Source organism: Salvelinus sp. IW2-2015, linkage group LG4q.1:29 (assembly GCF_002910315.2).
Source record: "Salvelinus sp. IW2-2015 linkage group LG4q.1:29, ASM291031v2, whole genome shotgun sequence".
Classification (NCBI taxonomy): Eukaryota; Metazoa; Chordata; class Actinopteri; order Salmoniformes; family Salmonidae; genus Salvelinus; species Salvelinus sp. IW2-2015.
In genome coordinates, this window is record NC_036842.1 from 80,794,831 (window position 1) to 80,815,069 (window position 20,239).

At 41.0% G+C, this 20,239-nt stretch overlaps 1 protein-coding gene across 2 annotated transcripts in view; it reads left to right on the plus strand.

Moving 5' to 3' along the window:
- Nucleotides 1-20,239, plus strand: part of LOC111962606 (protein arginine N-methyltransferase 8-B) — a 48,604-nt gene that overhangs the window by 21,019 nt on the left and 7,346 nt on the right. For both annotated transcript variants that reach the window (XM_023985817.2, XM_023985816.3), the window contains exons 5-9: nt 6,245-6,387; nt 6,586-6,673; nt 11,761-11,876; nt 14,482-14,632; nt 19,927-20,048. In XM_023985817.2, the coding sequence (XP_023841585.1) occupies nt 6,245-6,387; nt 6,586-6,673; nt 11,761-11,876; nt 14,482-14,632; nt 19,927-20,048 (620 nt within the window). The remainder of the gene's footprint in view (nt 1-6,244; nt 6,388-6,585; nt 6,674-11,760; nt 11,877-14,481; nt 14,633-19,926; nt 20,049-20,239) is intronic.

Genomic DNA, 20,239 nt, shown 5'->3' on the forward strand with positions numbered 1-20,239 from the left:
ACCAGCAGTTATTGACAAATAGACACACACCCCGTCCATTATCTTACCAGACGTAGCTACCCTGTCCTGTCGATGAACGGAGAAGCCCGCCAGCTCTATATTATCTGTGTCAGTGTTTTTCCACGTCTCGGTGAAATACAAGATATTACAGTTTTTAATGTCCCGTTGGTAGGATAGTCTTAATCGTAGATTGTCCAGTTTGTTTTCCAATGTTTGCATGTWGGCCAATAATACGGAGGGTAGTGGTGGTTTACCTAGTCGTTGGCAAATTCTTACAAGACACCACGCCCTCCTCCCCCTTTYTCTCTGTCTTCTTCACGCGGATGACGGGAATTTGGGCCTTGTCTCGACAAAGCAGTATATCCTTTGCGTCGGACTCATTAAAGAAAAATCTTCATCCAGTTCGAGGTGAGTAATCACTGTTCTGATGTCCAGAAGCTCTTTTTGGTCATAAGAGACGGTAGCAGCAATATTATGTATGAAATAAGTTACAAACAATGCAAACAAACAAACAAAATAGCAAAGTTTGTTGGGGGGCCCATAAAACAGCAGCCCCCCCGTGCCATCAAATCAAACCAAATTTTATTGGTCACATACACATGGTTAGCAGATGTTAATGCGAGTGTAGCGAAATGCTTGTGCTTCTAGTTCCGACCATGCAGTAATATCTAACAAGTAATCTAACAATTTCACAACAACTACCTTTCACAGACAAGTGTAAAGGAATGAATAAGAATATATACATATAAATATATGGATGAGCAATGGCCGAACGGCATAGGCAAGATGCAGTAGATGGTATAGAGTACAGTATATACATATGAGATGAGTAATGTAGGGTATGTAAACAATATATAAAGTGTCATTGTTTAAAGTGACTAGTGATACATTTATTACATCCATTTTTTAATTATTAACGTGGCTAGAGATGAGTCAGTATGTTAGCAGCAGCCACTCAATGTTAGTGATGRCTGTTTAACAGTCTGATGGCCTTGAGATAGAAGCTGTTTTTCAGTCTCTCGGTCCCAGCTTTGATGCACCTGTACTGACCTCGCCTTCTGGATGATAGCGGGTTGAACAGGCAGTGGCTCGGGTGGTTGTTGTCCTTGATGATCTTTTTGGCCTTCCTGTGACATCGGGTGGTGTAGGTGTCCTGAAGGGCAGGTAGTTTGCCCCCGGTGATGCGTTGTGCAGACCTCACTACCCTCTGGAGAGCCTTACGGTTGTGGACGGAGCAGTTGTGATACAGCCCGACAGGATGCTCTCGATTGTGCATCTGTAAAAGTTTGAGTGTTTTTGGAGACAAGCCAAATTTCTTAAGCCTCCTGAGGTTGAAGAGGCGCTGTTGCGCCTTCTTCACCACGCTGTCTGTGTGGGTGGACCATTTCAGTTTGTCCGTGATGTGTACGCCGAGGAACCATTATCAGAGGAGTCTGATAGCATATGCAAACTAGCACATGGAACAACTCTCTGTCTGAAAACAGTGAGGAACATAACTCGTAGCACCAACGGGTATGTGGGGAGGGTTCTTGAAATATACCATTCAATCAAAATCTTGCCACTGGGAGCCAGCGAACCAAATTCTCCGGACCCCTCAAGGGAAGGGTGACAGTGACCTGATTTTGGAGGAGTGGCAACGTGGGACAATTACTAAGCTAACATATGTAATTGTTTTAAGATGGTCATACAAAGGATGATTTAGCTATTTGATTTAGAATGTTAGGACCCCAGTAGGTATAAAAAAATATATTTAAAAAATGTGAAACATTGAATTTGGCCTTACCACTATTAGCCCATAGAAATGCATTGAATAACAGATTCATACGTTAAAAAACGGATAGTAAAACATTTAATAAGAAATAAGTATGTTTTGAAACGTCTGTCCTATATCTGAGACATAGAAAAAGGCTCTGGGAAAAAAAGGTTTTACAGTGGAATTACCTGTATACCTTTGTAGAAATGCACTATTTACTTCCATAATTTTTTGACCCGATRCCGGGTTACTTTCAGACGTGTCGCGGAGAACACCATCGTGTTCGTGAGTCTCATCTCTCTCCATAGAGGAGTCATATTCATTTCTAGGCCAAACTGTTCTGACGCTACAGACATTTTGATGACGAGACCAATTTTCAAAATATCTCCTGGTCTGAAAAACACTGCTATAGCTCTGCCACCTTCCACCGCAGATGCTCAAGGCCAACATCACAAATGTGGTGGATTGAAACGCAGCCCATGCAACAACAAAAAACATATCTCTAGCTTAAACATACACATTTTGATGGGGATTTAACTTTTTTGTTTTTTATTATGCCTCGAGCGGCAATTATTATAATTGTTTTATTATTATATTTTTATGCCCTGCTCTTGAGGCCCCTTGATGATGTGAGGCCTGGGGCAATTGCCCCTAATGCCTAACGGTAATTCCGCCAGTAGCATCTTGGCATCTTGGCATCGTAAGATGCTGACATGATGACATGTGTCAGCAGTGGACGAATGAAAAAAATTCAAAAACRTTGTTTTTGAGTGGAATTTTCCTTTTTAAGACCAAATCCCTAACATACACTAACTGGTCAAAAGTTTTACAACACCTACTCATTCAAGAGTGTTTGTTATTATTTTCTACATTGTAGAATAATAGTGAAGACATCAAAACTATGAAATAACACACATGGAATCATGTATTCATGTATGGTAGTGGTTGGAGCGTTGGACTAGTAACCGAAAGGTTGCAAGATCGAATTCCCGAGCCGACAAGGTAAAAATCTGTCAGTTCTGCCCCTGAACAAGGCAGTTAACCCACTGTTCCTAGGCCGCCATTGAAAATAAGAATTTGTTCTTAACTGACTTGCCTAGTTAAATAAAGGTAAAAAAGAGTGTAAACTTCTCTAGGGTATGTGGGACGCTAGCGTCCCACCTCGTCAACAGCCAGTGAAACTGCAGGGCGCCAAATTCAAAACAACAGAAATCACATAATTTAAATTCCTCAAACATACAAGTATTTTACACCATTTTTTAAAGATACACTTGTTGTAAATCCAGCCACAGTGTCCGATTTCAAAAAGGTTTTACGACGAAAGCACACCAAACGATTATGTTAGGTCAGAGCCAAGTCACAGAAAAAGACAGCCATTTTTCCAGCCAAAGAGAGGAGTAACAAAAAGCAGAAATAGAGATAAAATGAATCACTAACCTTTGATGATCTTCATCAGATGACACTCATAGGACTTCATGTTACACAATACATGTATGTTTTGTTCGGTAAAGTTCATATTTATATCCAAAAATCTGAGTTTAGGCGGGACGCTACTGTCTCACTTTGCCAAAAGCCAGAGAAAATGCAGAGCACCAAATATAAATAAATTACTATAAAAATCAAACTTTCATTAAATCACACATGAAAGATACCAAATTAAAGCTACACTGGTTGTGAATCCAGCTAACATGTCAGAATTCAAATAGGCTTTTCGGCGAAAGCAAACTATGCTATTTTCTGAGGATAGCAACATTGTAAACAAAGAGAGAGAAGTATATTTCAACCCTGCAGGCGCAACACAAAACGCAGAAATAAAAATATAATTCATGCCTTACCTTTGACGAGCTTCTGCTGTTGGCACTCCAATATGTCCCATAAACATCACAAATGGTCCTTTTGTTCGATTAATTCCGTCGATATATATATCCAAAATGTCAATTTATTTGGCGTGTTTGATCCGGAAAAACACCGATTCCAACTTGCTCAAACGTGGCTACAAAATATCTCAAAGGTTACCTGTAAACTTTGCCAAAACATTTCAAACTACTTTTGTAATACAACTTTAGGTATTCTTTTACGTAAATAATCGATAAAATTTAAGACGAGATGATCTGTGTTCAATACAGGATTAAAACAAACTGTAGCTAGCTTTCTGGTCACGCGCCTCTAACTAACAGGACACTTCGAGTGACCCTCGTTCAAGATGGCCATACTTCTTCATGACACAAAGGAATAACCTCAACCAATTTTTCAAGACTGTTGACATCCAGTGGAAGCRAGGACTGCAAGAAGGTCAATTAGAAATCTGGATTCCCAATGAAAATCCATTGAAAAGAGAGTGACTTCAAAAAAATWAATATTTGTCCTCGGGGTTTCGCCTGCTAAATAAGTTCTGTTATACTCACAGACATGATTCAAACAGTTTTAGAAAYTTTTCTAYCCAAATCTACTAATAATATGCATATCTTATCTTCTGGGGATGAATAGCTGGCAGTTGAATTTGGGTATGCTTTTYATCCAAACGTGAAAATGCTGCCCCCTATCCTAGAGAAGTTAAGTGTTCCTTGAATTCTAAATAAATCACAGACAGTGTCACCAGCAAAACACCCCCACACCATAACACCTCCTACTTCATGTTTTACGGTGGGAAATACACATGCTGAGATCTTCCGTTCACCCACACCACGTCTCACAAAGACGCCGGTTGGGACCAAAAATCTCAAATTTGGACTCATCAGACCAAAGGACAAATKTCCACTGGTCTAATGTCCATTGCTCATGTTTCTTGGCCCAAGTCTCTTCTTATTGGTGTCCTGTAGTAGTGGTTTCTTTGAAGCAATTTGACCATGAAGGCCTGATTTCACGCAGTCTCCTCTGAACAGTTGATGTTGATGTGTCTGTTACTTGAACTCTGTGAACCATTTATTTGGGCTGCAATTTCTGAGGCTGGTAACTCTAATGAACTTGTCCTCTGCAGCAGAGGTAACTCTGGGTCTTCCATTCCTGTAGCGGTCCTCATGAAAGCCAGTTTCATCATAGCGCTTGATGGTTTTTATGACTGCACTKTAAGAAACTTTCAAAGTTCTTGAAATGTTCCGTATTGACTGACCTTCATGTCTTAAAGTAATGATGGACTGTCATTTCTCTTTGCTTATTTGAGCTGTTCTTGCCATTTAATATGGACTTGGTATTTTACCAAATAGGGTTATCATCTGTATACCTCCCCTACCTTGTCACAACACAACTGATTAGCTCAAACGCATTAAGAAGGAAAGAAATTCCACAAATGAACTTTTAACAAGGCACACCTGTTAATTGAAATGCATTCATGAAGCTGGTTGAGAGAATGCCAAGAGTGTGCAAAGCTGTCATTAATGCCACTGTGTTCTTGGGGACCTTCAATGCTGCAGCCATTTTTTTCTACCCTTCCCTAGATCTGTGCCTCGACACAATTCTTTGTCGGAGCTCTACAGACAATTCCTTCAACCCCATGGCTTGGTTTTTGCTCTGACATGCACTGTCAACTGTGGGACCTTATATAGACAGAGGTGTGCCTTTCCAAGTCATGTCCAATCAATTGAATTTACCACAGKTGGACTCCAAGTTGTAGAAACATCTCAAGGATGATCAATGGAAACAGGATGCAGCTGAGCTCAATTTCGAGTCTCATAGCAAAGGGTCTGAATACTTATGTAAATACCTTTTTTTTTAAATAAKTTTTTTATACATTTGAGTTTTATTTTATTTTATTGAAGCCATTTTATAATTAGGCTGTAACGTAACAAAATGTTGAAAAAGTTAAGTGTTCTCAATACTTTCCGAATGCACTTTATGTACGACAGAGAATTACGCTATTACAAAAAAACACTTCAGCTAATTGAATTCTTGCCATGGTTCAAGGCTAGCATCATTTGCAGATTGTGTTATTAGAAGCAGAGCTTAAGTGATAATATTAAGTGGTAAGCGAATGTCATAGTTGAGTAAAAGTTAAGATACCATTAATAGAAAATGAAAGTCACCCAGTAAAATACTACTTGAGTAAAAGTCTAAAAGTATCAAAAGTAAATGTAATTGTTAAATATACTTATTTMAAATTCCTTATATTAAGCAAACCAGACGGCACCGTTTTCTTGTTTACGGATAGCCAGGGGCACAGTCAAACAACAATTTGCGTTTAGTGAGTCTGCCAGATCAGAGGCAGTAGAGATGACCAGGGATGTWCTCTTGATAAGTGTGTGAATTGGACCATTTTCCTGTCCTGCTAAGCATTCAAAATGTTACGAGTACCTTTGGGTGTCATGGAAAATGTATGGAGTAAAAAGTACATTATTTTTATTAGGAATGTAGTGAAGTAAAAGTAAAAACGACTTAAGTAGTAGTACTTTAAAGTATTTTTTCTTAAGTTCTTTACTCCACTGCTCCTATGTTATCTTCACAGATACCTCATGTGATTTACTCCATGTTAATGGTGTGTAATGGTATGTCTTGCAGTTATCACCATCTTCAGGGGCAAGGTGGAGGAAGTGGAGCTGCCAGTAGAGAAGGTTGACATCATCATCTCAGAGTGGATGGGCTACTGTCTCTTCTACGAGTCCATGCTCAATACCGTCATCTTTGCAAGGGACAAGTGGCTGGTAGGTGTGTGTGTGCACATGCACTGACCAGACATGCTAGCAGCATGACGAATGCTCTAACCTCACTGACTTACCCAGGGATAAAAACCATAACCTGGCCTGGTGTTTGCTTCTCACATGCAGCACAGCTGAGAAATGAGATGTACTTCTATGCAGGATTGATTGCAGGTACTTTTTTTCTCCCCAAATTTTAAACAGAAACCCGGCGGTCTGATGTTTCCAGACCGAGCTGCACTGTATGTGGTGGCCATCGAGGACAGGCAGTACAAGGACTTCAAAATCCACTGTGAGTGTGTATGTTTACTTGGCCCTGTGCCCTCACATAAGTCCCTCTGCCCCTGACTCGCTCTCTATTCCCATGGTGGGTCTTACCTGCCTTATATTTCTGCTTTGCTAATCAACCGTGAATGTCGAACAACCACAGCAGCACACGCACCAAAGACACACACTTAAACATACACAATATATACTGTACGCAGACACACACACACACACACACGGCAGGCACACACACACACACGGCAGGCACACACATTAGTGTTGGTCATACATTTGAACTTTTCAAAGGCATAAGTGATGATCGATACAATATTCAAGTCAACAAGCCTCTCCATCTCAGTGCTAGCCCACACAAAGCTCTCCTGGTGGATTTGGTGGAATTGTTCATCTCAGCACAGAGACCAGAGCCATGACAGTCGAACAGAAAACATGAAGCAGAACAATGCCTCATACCACCACACACACCCACTCCACATACCTACACACACACATACACCAACAATAGGGAATTCCACACCAACACAATACTCTGAGACAGCGAGTTCCTTTGGCTTACAGAAACCCAGACCACATGACTGAGTGCTGAGGAGAAGTCCAGCCAGTGCTGTTCCTCTTTCTCAGCCATGTGCAGTGAGAGGTTTTAGTGAAAGCAGAGATAGGAGGTAGAGGACGAGTGGGGGACAGTGTCCATATTTGGCCCAGTCTGGTTCCAACAGACAGATGTCTTTTGGGAAAGGATGACATACCTGATCACTTGGTGTGCTAAAAATAATGTTCTGCCATCATGAGAACAGGGTCGTATTCATTATGGCATATCATAGCAAAGCATTTTGAAACGGAAAAAGGAAATTAGCATTTCTTATTGGACAAAGTCAGATAGTCACTCCCTGTTTCAATCTGTGTTCTTACATTTGCTGGAATATTACCCAGGAGTACTTCAGTTTTAGGGCCTGATAAAGCACAGCTGAGGTGCGACCTGCTCATTATTCCCTCCTCCTGTTGTCACGCTTAAGTGTTTCCACTTCAAAGGGACACATAAAGATGCTTACACACTATCTTTTTAAAAATGATTATAATACTTTTTTTTATTAACCCATCCACCACGCCCCCTCTTCGGATTACACAAATCTCTTATTTTGTTTTTACATCTTTTATGCTACATATACATACATTTTACATATCCCACTTTACATGTACATTTTATATACAACAATCACATAACAATAACACATTACCAAACATAAGCTCTTAATCTCACCCCTCAGCAACTCTCAGCCCATCCCACCCTCAAAATATACAGAGCTGAGATTGTTGTATGCCCCATATATATAGCATTCTGTTGGTGGCAACAATTTCATTTAATAATTCAACTGGAACAATTTGAAGTGTTGAATCAAGTATTGTTTTTTTTGTATCAGTTCATATGCCATGGGATCGGTACATCGAACATCTCTGCCCATTTATATTGCAACCTGTATGGCGCCGCTGTAAAAAAATAAAATGATAAATCCTCAAATGAAACTGGTATATTTGTCTATTTATGCCAATCCTTTTCAGCCAATTCGTATCTTTAATATATGGCAGACAAACAGGTCTTCTCCCCCTTCCACCCTCCATTTTTGCGGTAATGATGCAATCAGTTGGTTGTACATTTGGATTGAGCAGACATTCCCATTTATTTTTGATAGCTGCAAATGTAATATAACTCCACCATTTCTATTCATAGTTAATCATTAATAAATATAATAGAATTTAAACACTTTTTTTCCATAAAGTTTTTTTAATCAATCACTATATTTGAGTTTAACCATAATAATTGTTRTAATATTTGTTCTTTCTTTTCTGGAGGATAAAATTGAAATTGTAACCAGCTTTGTTTGGCTTGTTTAAGAGTTTAATTTTCAATTTGTCGGAAATGAGAAGTGGTAATACGTATAAAAGCTCATTCTTTGTTCCAACTTTTGCCTTCTTAATAATTTACCGGAGAACCAGTTTGGGTTTTAGTATAACTTATGTATGAGTGAAGCTTTTAGTGATAGATTTAATGCTTTAATATTTATAMATTTTAGCCTCCCAAACTCATATTCATTATATAAATAGGGACGTATAATTTTGTCTGGCTTAGCATTCCAAATAAAGTGAAATATTTTTGGCTAAAAACGAGTCGTCTGGAGTAGGCAACACCATCAGTAAGTAAACTGTGATAGGAACAAAGAGTTAATCAATGTGATTTTTTCTCATAAATAGACATGTACAGTGCATTCAAAGTATTCAGAMCTCTTGACTTTTTCCACGTTTTGTTACTGTCACGATCATCATAATGATTGGACCAAGATGCAGCGTGATATGTTTCCATCCCTTTTAATAGGAAGAGAGAACTCAAAGAACAAAACAATAAAGCGAACAAACGAAACGTGAAGCTAAATATAATGCTTGCAGGCAACTATACATAGACAAGATCCCACAAAGCACAATGGGGAAATGGCTACCTAAATATGATCCCCAATCAGAGACAATGATAAACAGCTGCCTCTGTTTGGGAACCACACCAGGCCAACATGGACATACAATTCCCCTAGATAACCCACCCTTAATTACATCCCGACCTAACCAACATAGAGAATAAACAGCTCTCTATGGTCAGGGTGTGACAGTTACATTACAACCTTATTCTAAAATGGATTAAATAGTTATTTTCACTCATTAATCTACACACAATACCCCATAATGACAAAGCAAAAACTGAAATATCACATTTACATAAGTATTCAGACCCTTTGCTATGAGACTCGAAAGTGAGCTCAGGTTCATCCTGTTTCCATTGATCATCCTTGAGATGTTTCTACAACTTCATTGGAGTCCACCTGTGGTAAATTCAATTGATTGAACATGATTTGGAAAGGCACACAACTGTCTATATAAGGTCCCACAGTTGACTGCATGTCAGTGCAAAAACCAAGCCATGAGGTCAAAGTAATTGTCCGTAGAGCTCTGAGACAGGATTATCTCAAGGCACGGATCTGGGGAAGGGTACCAAAACATTTCTGCAGCATTGAAGGTCCCCAAGAACACAGTGGCCTCCATCATTCTTAAATGGAAGAAGTTTGTAACCACCAAGGATCTTGCTAGGGCTGGCCGCCCGGCCAAACTGAGCAAACTGGGGGAGAAGGGCCTTGGTCAGGAAGGTGACCAAGAACCCGTGTGTCACTCTGACAGCTCTAGAGTTCCTCTGTGGAGATGGGATAACCTTCCAGAAGGACAACCATCTCTGCAGCACTCCACCAATCAGGCCTTTATGGTAGAGTGGCCAGACGAAAGCCACTCCTCAGTAAAAGGCACATGACAGTCCGCTTAGAATTTGCCAAAAGGCACATAAGGACTCAGACCATTAGAAACAAGATGTTTTTCAGTGGCAGAGACTGGGAGACAAGTCAGGATCGAGGGAAAGGTGAAATGAGCAAAGTACAGAGAGATCATTGATGAAAACCTGCTCCAGAGCGCTCAGGACCTGACTGGGGCAAAGGTTCACCTTCCAACAGGACAAAGCCCCTAAGCACACAGCTAAGACACGGCTGGTGTGGCTTCAGGACAAGTCTCTCAATGTTCTTGAGTGGCCCAGCCAGAGCCCGGACTTGAACCCGATCGAACACCCCTTGAGAGACCTGAAAATAGCTGTGCAGCGACGCTCCCCATCCAACCTGACAGAGCTTGAGAGGATCTGCAGAGAATAATGGGAGAAACTCCCCAAATACAGGTGTGCCAAGCTTGTAGCGTCATACCCAAGAACACTCGGGGCTGTCATCACTGCCAAAGGTACTTCAACTATGCACTGAGTAAAGGGTCTGACTGAAATGTGATATTTCTGTTTTGTATATTTAATACATTTGCAAAAAAACTGTGCTTTGTCATTATGGGGTATTGTGTGTAGATTAAGGGGGAAATGTATTTAATACATTTTAGAATAAGTCCAACGTAACAAAATGTGGAAAAAGTCAAGGGGGTCTGAATACTTTCCGAATGCACTGTACATACCTCTCCATGGTTGCAGCATCTTATCTGAGATATGAATACCAAGTATGTCTACTTCACCACCACCATCCACCAATGTTATTGGTAAACTACAATACGTAATATGGTACACAAAATTAGGTTTTAGTCGAGAGAGGCTAGAAAAGTGATCAAGATCTTCATTGAGACTGCAGGGATACAGATTGCGGACTCAATAAAATACTTTATTCATTGCAATACATTGACACTTTTGTTTTTATCCCCTGGATTTCTAACCCCTTGACGTTCTTGTTGGATCTAATTTTAATAGCTAGCATTTCAATGGCAATAAATAGATATGGAGACAACAGATAGCCTTGTTTTGCTCCTCTTAACAGCTCAAGACTTTCTGAGAAGTAACCATTATTTACTATTTTACACCTGGCATTGCTGTACATAACTTTTACTCATTGTATAAGAGATTCACCGAAATTAAAGTAGTCCAGGCATTTATATATATATACTCTAGTTGTACTTTGTCAAACGCATTTTCAAAATCTGCTATGAAGACCAGGCCTGGTATTGTTGGCGTTTCATAGTGTTCAATTGTTTCAAGTAATTGTCGCATATTATCTCCAATATATCGTCCTTGTAAAAAAACCTGTCTGATCAGGATGAACAGTATCTGGTAAAACCTTTTTTATTCTATGTGCAATGCATTTCGCCAGGATTTTCACAATATTGAAGTGTAAGAGGCCTCCATTTTTTTTTTTTTAAATGGACTGGATCTTAAACACACTATCTTAAGTACTGTAGCCATGCTTAATACATGATGAGTTAGCCTGAGGAGAGGAGCGATTAGGCAATCTCTCTGTTTACTGCGGTGCACTGCACTACAGTGATGGTTAGCCGACACTGAGTCTGAAGTGGCCCCCAATTCCCTATTTAGTCCACTACTTTTGACCAGGTATCTTGGGCCTTGGTCAACTACATAGGGAGTAGGGTGCCATTTTGGACACACACTATGTATTCCTCCCTCTCTAAGACTGATTTATTTAATTGCCCTTCTTCCACAAAGGTGTTCCATAATGCGCTGTGCATCCACAGGGTGGGAGAACGTGTATGGCTTTGACATGACCTGCATCCGTAACGTGGCCATGAAGGAGCCCCTGGTGGACATAGTTGACCCCAAACAGATGGTCACCAACTCCTTCCTGATCAAGGTCCGCTTTGTCTTCATTTCACATGTGTGGATGTGTGTAGAACTATTGTATGTCTCTGTGTGTGACTGTATGTGTGGGTAGTTATTTTTTGTATTTGTATTTGTGGAGAACCAGCAGTGTGAAAGCCCACTGTTGAATCACAAAGCATTGCGTCAGCGTTGTCCCTGCCCGTAAAAAACGACACCCTCTCTGCGAAGTTTTAAACGTTTGTCTTCTGTGCCCGTTTCATTGTACCCTACAATGTAACTGCAATGATGAGATAGATGTTCTTCTTCTTTGTTTTTCTGTTTTATTATCTCACTGCCATACTATTTTCATCCGTGTTTCAAGAGGACCACAATCCCTTTATTGTGTTATCCTCCATGATTTTACTCATGTGTACCTATGGCTTTTTCAAGTTTTATGTGTGCTTGTTTTTTWAAATAGTTGAAATATTAAAGTAAACAAAAACCTCTAGGCTAATGCAGTGTAGGATTTACATACCCAGTGTTAGTGTTATTAGTATAATGGGCCACCGGGCGATATCTTGATCTGTTCATTAGAATAGTGAACACAGCTGCTAAGCTTCAGGTTTTGGACTGCTGAGGTGTGTACTTCTCATCCACGTGCCTCAACGTAACTTGGCATTGTTGAAAACACACTGTAGGAATCAAGACTTTTTAAACTGTTTAACCTAATTCAAAATCAGGAAAGAGGCCATACGTTACAGTAAAGAGACTGTAAATCATCCACATACATATCACAATCTAGTGGCGTATGTCCTCAGCTGTAAATGGACAATATTTCACCCTAATGTGATCCTCCAATTCCAGCCTTCTGGCCATGCTTTCTCTGTCCTTCACTACTAGCTACAGATTGTGCCATGCATGTTAATTCCAATGTCTAGACTGCTGATTGTCTGATTGTCTTGTTTACCTAGATTATTGATTCTTGTTTACCTAGATTATTGATTGTCTTGTTTACCTAGATTATTGATTGTCTTGTTTACCTAGATTATTGGTTGTCTTGTTTACCTAGATTATTGGTTGTCTTGTTTACCTAGATTATTGATTGTCTTGTTTACCTAGATTATTGGTTGTCTTGTTTACCTAGATTATTGCTTGTCTTGTTTACCTAGATTATTGGTTGTCTTGTTTACCTAGATTATTGATTGTCTTGTTTACCTAGATTATTGGTTGTCTTGTTTACCTGGATTATTGATTGGATTGCCATTTCTAAGTGCATGTGTTTATGTAGTTTTTTTCTAAAGCCTTTTGTCTGTAATAATAACAAGCAGGGAAATAATCTTTGAAAAGTCAGTGTTTTATCTTCAAGATTTTGGTACTGGCGCCTTCTTTTCACTCACGCCTGGCAAGATTAAACCTGACAACCCAGAAAATGACATGCCACAAGGTGTTGCATGTCTCTGGATGGATTATAGGATGAGTCCGTTAATTAATATTGTACACAGACAGTGCGCAAAGGAGCTTAGGATGTTAAAGGGATCAAACAAGTTCCTCGTGTTCAAAATGTTTCCTTTACTGTGAGTGAGAGGGCGCCGAAAAGGAATTGTCGTCCTGCACTATGAAATATGACTTTAAGGAGTTTGTGGCGCATAACCAAAGTAAACAGTTGTTACGCTTACGAAAGCTGGGAGTTGTTTGAGAAAGATAGCTGGGGACGTTGACTTTGAATTATGCTGTTTTAACTGCTGATCGCCCGATACATAAACATTTTATTTTTCCACTGCAAATGTGTCACTTTGGAAACAGAGCCAGTTGCCCCCCGCAGTGAATACTATAGGGTACTGCATAACAACACATTATCTGAGCTCTAAACCATCTGTCTGCTTACCTAGCAGCAACGGATTCAGATGGGAGGACGCTCCTGATTTCTCTGTAATCAAACGCTAACGTGATTTGGGAACCGCTGGTGTGTTGACATTTGAGTGAAAGATGAAATGTGGGCCTCACYGGAGCAGAAAGCTGTGTTTCACAACCATATGCTCTCCTCTCTCTCTCCTCTCYCACTGCAGAATCACAAGGCAGTAGATACCCTTTTAAAATATGGGATATGAATCATACTGTAGGAGGTCTATAAAGGAGCAGGATGTGAGCACAATACAAACTTAACAATAGTTACTGCCTTGGTTCTCCAGACAAATGACCCCATCTTCTCCTCCTCGTTCATCCACCTTTAGTGGGGGTTTCTGGGCTGGTCCCTCTGGGGTGAGGGGAGATTAGTGGGGTTTGGTTTCAGCTCTGTGGCCCTTGAACCCAAAGGGAGAKGTTGGAGCAGAGTAGCAGAGAGCAGAGGCTTCAGCTCTGACAGAGAGAACAAGAGGCTCAGGGATAATACAGGACACAATGCCCAGGGGCACTGCCACATAGATCATATGACTCACATATAAGATATGCATGTGACCTGCTCCTTACAAGACTTAAGACTTGTAGGACAACAGAGGAAGAGTTAGGCCTACATGTACATACACAATGGAGAAACCACTGTGCTGGCAGTGAATGGTGTGAATAGAACCCCAATCACTATGGATTATGCATGTGATTAGCATTAACACTGCTAGCTGTAGATGTAACAGGGAAGTGTGGTTGTTGTCCCTCTTCAACAGGAGGTGGACATCTATACAGTGAAGACTGAGGACTTGTCCTTCACCTCAGCCTTCTGCCTTCAGATCCAGAGGAACGACTACATCCATGCCCTGGTCACCTACTTTAACATCGAGTTCACCAAGTGTCACAAGAAGACTGGCTTCTCCACCGGTACATTTTCAACACTCTTCCTGTTCTCGGCCTCTCTCTTTCTCTGTTATTGATTTTCACACAGGCTTACACAGGTGTAGCCTAATTGTAGATGTAAGATTGACATGTGATTAATAAGAGGAATGTGTAGGTCAGGGGTCGGCAACAGGCAATTGTTGGGGGACGACAACAATAAACTGGATGATAAGAAAGTATGAGCAATAAAGGAAGTCTCGGTGTGGAAGGCTTATTAGCACTCTTTGTACCGTAGTACTAGCAGCTCTTCAGTTCACGGTGTCGTTATCAGACCAACTTCTGCAGACCTAGGGTTTTATCCTTTTAATTGGCGGCAGCAGATTATAGGCTAGGAGAGTCCTGCTGCTCCCTGACAGGTTAGCTAGAGTTCCTGCTCCCTGCCCACCATCCATCCTCCCTATGGGTTCCATCCCAAGACAAAGAACCCCCTCTAATGAGTTCTTTGATAAGCCAGAAAGGCCTAGACTACAACAGCAAATGCTGATACACTATATATATAAAAGTAAGTGGACACCCCTTAAAAKTAGTGGATTCGGCTATTTCAGCCACACCTGTTGCTGACAGAGGTATACAATTGAGCACACAGCGATGCAATCTCCATAAACAAACATTGGCAGTAGAATGGCCTTACTGAATATCTCTGTGTCTTTCAATGTGGCACCGTCATTGGATGCCACCTTTCCAACAAGTCAGTTCATCAAATTTTGGCCCTGCTAGAGCTKCCACAGTGAACTGTAAGTGCTGTTGTTGTGAAGTGGAAGCATCTAGGAGCAACAATGKCTTAGCTGCGAAGTGGTGGCCACACAAGCTCACAGAACGGGACTGCCAAGTGCTAAAGTGCACAGCGCTCCAAAGCAACGTCAGCACAATAACTGTTTGTCCGAAGCTTCATGAAATGGGTTTCCATGGCCAAGCAGCCGCACACAAGCCTAAGATCATCATGGGCAATGCCAAGCGTCGGCTGGAGGGGTGTAAAGCTCGCCGCTATTTGACTGTGGAGCAGCAGAAACGCGTTCTCTGGAGTGATGAATCACGCTTCACCATCTGGCAGTCCGACGAACTAATCTGGGTTTGCCGGATGCCAGGAGAACGCTACCTGCCCCAATGCATAGTGCCAACTGTAAAGTTTGGTAGAGGAGGAATAATGGTCTGGTAATATTTTTCATGGTTTCGGACTAGGCCCCTTAGTTCCAGTGAAGGGAAATCTTAACGCTACAGCATACAATGACATTCTAGATGATTCTGTGCTTCCAACTTCGTGGCAACAGTTTGGAGAAGGCCCTTTCCTGTTTCAGCATGACAATGCCCCCGTGCACAAAGCGAGGTCCATACAGAAATGATTTTTCGAGATCGATGTGGAAGAACTTGACTGGCCTGCACAGAGCCCTGACCTCAACCCCACCGAACACCTTTGGGATGAATTGGAATGCCGACTGCGAGCCAGGCCTAATCGCCCAWGATCAGTGCCCGATCTCACGAATGCGCTTGTGGCTGAATGGAATCCCATTGTTCCAACATCTAGTGGAAAGCCTTCCCAGAAGAGTGGAGGCTGTTATAGCAGTAAAGGGGGGACGAACTCCATATTAATGCCCATGATTTTGGAATGAGATGTTTGACGAGCAGGTGTCCACATACTTTTGGTCATGTAGTGTATCAAGCCTAAAATTAGAAGACCTTTGAGGCCCCAGTTGATTTGCATGTCCACAGAACGTAGAGCGATGAGCYGAGTTCATTTGGATCAGTCAGTGAGCGACCTCTAGTGGTGGTGTGATGTTATACATTTTGTGATGTGATACCGCATAATATCTTCATTCGTTTGCCTTCATTCGAATTTGTGACACACATAGGAGACTTTGAACTGTGACTTTCTGTGGCGTACATTTTGCAGAGGCAGTGGCAAGATGACCATGTGTTGTCACTGCAAAGTAGACCATGTCTTCATTTTGACCTCCAATCATACAGCTCTTCCACCTTTTTGTATTGATTTGAGCCCTCGCTGCACCCCTGATACGCATCTAAATGCACACATAGAGGCCTAAGTCCTTTACAGCCATTGTTTTCCTATATTCTCCTGGAGGACCGGTATATAGTGTATGGAGCACACAGAGACACTCAGACATGCTGAGTGGAGGTAGAAAAAGTTCAAGTTATCTGCTGCTGGAAAATAACAACTCACGCATTGAATTAGCGAAACAAATCAAAACAAATTTTATTTGTCACATGCGCCGAATACAACAGGTGTAGTAGACCTTACCGTGAAATGCTTACTTACAAGCCCTTAACCAACAATGCAGTTCAAGAAATAGAGTTAAGATAATATTTACTAAATTAACTAAAGTAAAAAAATATATATGTATGTATGTTTTACAAGATATTTAGATTACAATAACAAGGTACCGGTACCCCCTGTATATAGCCTTGTTATTGTGCGGGGGTACAGGTTAGTCGAGGTAATTTGTAAAGTGACTATGCATAGATAAACAGTGAGTAGCAGCAGTGTAAAAACAAAGRGGGGGGGGGGGGGGGGGGCATCAATGTAAATAGTCCGGGTGCCCATTTGATTAGTTGTTCAGCAGTCTTTTGGTTTGGGGGTAGAAGCTGTTAAGGAGCCTTTTGGTCATAGACTTTGTGCTCCGGTACCACTTGCCATGCAGTAGCAGAGAGAACAGTCTATGACTTGGGTGACTGTAGTCTTTGACAATTTTTTGGGCCTTCCTCTGACACTGCCTAGTATATAGGTCCTGGATGTCAGGAAACTTGGCCCCAGTGATGTACTGGGCCATACGCACTACCCTCTGTAGCGCCTTAGATGCCAAGCAGTTGCCATACCAGGCGGTGATGCAACCGGTCAGGATGCTCTCGATGGTGCAGCTGTAGAACATTTTGTGGATCTGGGGACCCATGCCAAATCTTTTCAGTCTCCTGAGGAGGAAAAGGTGTTGTCATGCCCTCTTCACAACTATAGATTTACCTATTCTGTTTGTTACTGTTTGTTTATGCAGCACCCATGCTGATCAGAAACTCATTTTTTTCCATGAGCCCTCAAATGGCGTATCTTTTTAAGGTGCAAAGTTACCCCAGGACAGCCGGCTGAAATTTGATTAAAGGTGTATTGCCCTTTGGCTTGGTCCAGCAATYGTTTAACAGCGCATTCACAAGGGGGCACACACTTTTGTTTGGGGCGGTGGTGTCGGCTATCAGCAGTGTGCAGCTGGAGATGACACACACACATACACACATACAATTCAGGTAGTGGAATGCATGAGGAGTGGCGAGGTAAAGGGAGGATACAGATTGATAAAGACAAATGTCGGTGGGGAGGTCAACCCAGTCAGTTCCTCTTATCTGTTCGTTATACCAATGATATGTATATCCTCAACCAGCATTTTATCATCACACATCTGTGGTGTTTGTAAATAGCATGATGATTAGTGATCAGGGTTTAATTCCCCAGGCTTTCAGACTTATCATGTCACTGTTCAGAGAGCCTAGCTGTCATGGAAATTCACCAATACAAGTTGAAATGCATTTAAACAAATCCTGCAGTCCCCCTGCAGTCCATTTTTGACACTAAGCGCATTCATTCCATTAACCTCTTTCAGCTAGGGGGCAGAATTTTTATGTTTGGAAAAATAACGTTCCCAAGGTAAACGGACTATTTCTCAGGTCCAGATGCTAGAATATGCATATACTCGACAGATTAGGATAGAAAACACTCTAAAGTTTCCAAAACTGTCAAAATATTGTCTGAGTRTAACAGAATTGATTTTGCAGGCGAAAACCTGAGGAAATCCAACCCGGAAGTGCCTTTTATTTGGAAAAATCCCTGTTCCATTGCCTGCCCCTCCATTTAAAAGGGTATCAACCAGATTCCTTTTCCAATGGCTTCCTCAGGCTGTGACCAGGCTTTAGACATAGTTTCAAGCTTTTATTTTGAAAAATGAGCGAGATTTTTCAAAACRCGTCAGGTGTCCTTTGATTAGTTCCTGCGTGCGAGAGATGTAACTCGACATTTTCTTTCTCTGTAGTATTGAATAGGTTACCGTCCGGTTGATAATATTATCGATTATGTATGTTAAAAACAACCTGAGGATTGATTATAAAAAACGTTTGACATGTTTCTACGAACATTATGGATACTTTTTGGAATTTTCGTCTGCCTTTCAGGACCGGAACGAGCCTGTGTTTTTCTGAACATAACGCGCAAACCAAATGGCGGTTTTTGGTTATAAAACTAATCTTTATCGAACAAAAATAACATTTATTGTGTAACTGGGAGTCTCGTGTGTGCAAACATCCGAAGATTATCAAAGGTAAGCGATTAATTGTATTGCTTTTCTGACTTTTGTGACCAAGCTAATTTGCGGCTAGCTGTTCTTACTGTTTTGTCTAGTGATTGATAAACTCACAAACGCTTGGATTGCTTTCGCTGTAGAGCATATTTTCAAAATCTGACATGATAGGTGGATTAACAACAAGCTAAGCTGTGTTTTGGTATATTTCACTTATGATTTATAAATATTGTTTTGTTTGTTGAATTTGGCGCTCTGCAATTCAGCGGTTGTTTACGAAAATGATCCCGCGTCAAGAGGTTTTAACTGGGAAATGTACAAATAATGAATTTCAATTCCAAAGATTTTACTGAGTTACAGTTCATATAGGGGTCAAAACTTTGGCTCATGATTGTTTTGGTTTTAAGGGTAAATGGTCTGGGGGTCATGTCCACTCTAAGGGCCGAATTCTAAAATTAACTCTTCAGTTGACAATTATGCATAATATACGTGAAAATACGAGTATAAGGGGCAGTACAGTCAAAAACATGATTTTCCTTTGTTTTATATACTGTATATTTACACACTGAGGTTGGAATAATACTGTGAAATTGTGATAATACCCTTTTAGTGTAAGAGCTGGACACCACCTGGAATTTCAGCTCGTTTAGCATGGGTGGAGTTTTGGCCTGCCTGGCTACATCACCAGGAAATATAAGTTAATAGACCAATAACAAAGATAATTTCAAACCTCTCTGCCAATAACAGCTTGTTTTCGGGGTGCATATCACTCCCATTAGGTCCTTGTCTCAGACCACTCCTGGCAAAATGATTGCTTGAAAAATGGCTTTTTGCTAATAAGCTATTTATTTATTTTTGACCATTGTAATTGAAAACAATTACGCAGAAATTATTTGATATTAAGATAAAAACGGTTGCATTGGACCTTTTAAGCACACTGACCTGAAGTTAGGATTTGGCCTTAACTGCCTGTCTGTCTTCCTACAGCCCCCGATGCTCCGTACACACACTGGAAACAGACAGTGTTCTACCTGGAGGACTACCTGACTGTGAGGAGAGGGGAAGAGATCATTGGCAGCATCAACATGAAGCCCAACGACAAGAACATAGTGAGTATCTGGAATCTATGACCAGTAAAAAGTCATCAACTGAGAAGTTATGCTTATAAGGGTAATTTCTGGGACACAGTCTAGAATCTCCATTGAGAGTGCTTTGTAGTCCAGGACTAGGCTAAATCTGTGTCCGGGAAACCCTCCCCATCTAGGTACCAGGTTTGTTCTGGTCCCCAAAAATGTTTTTT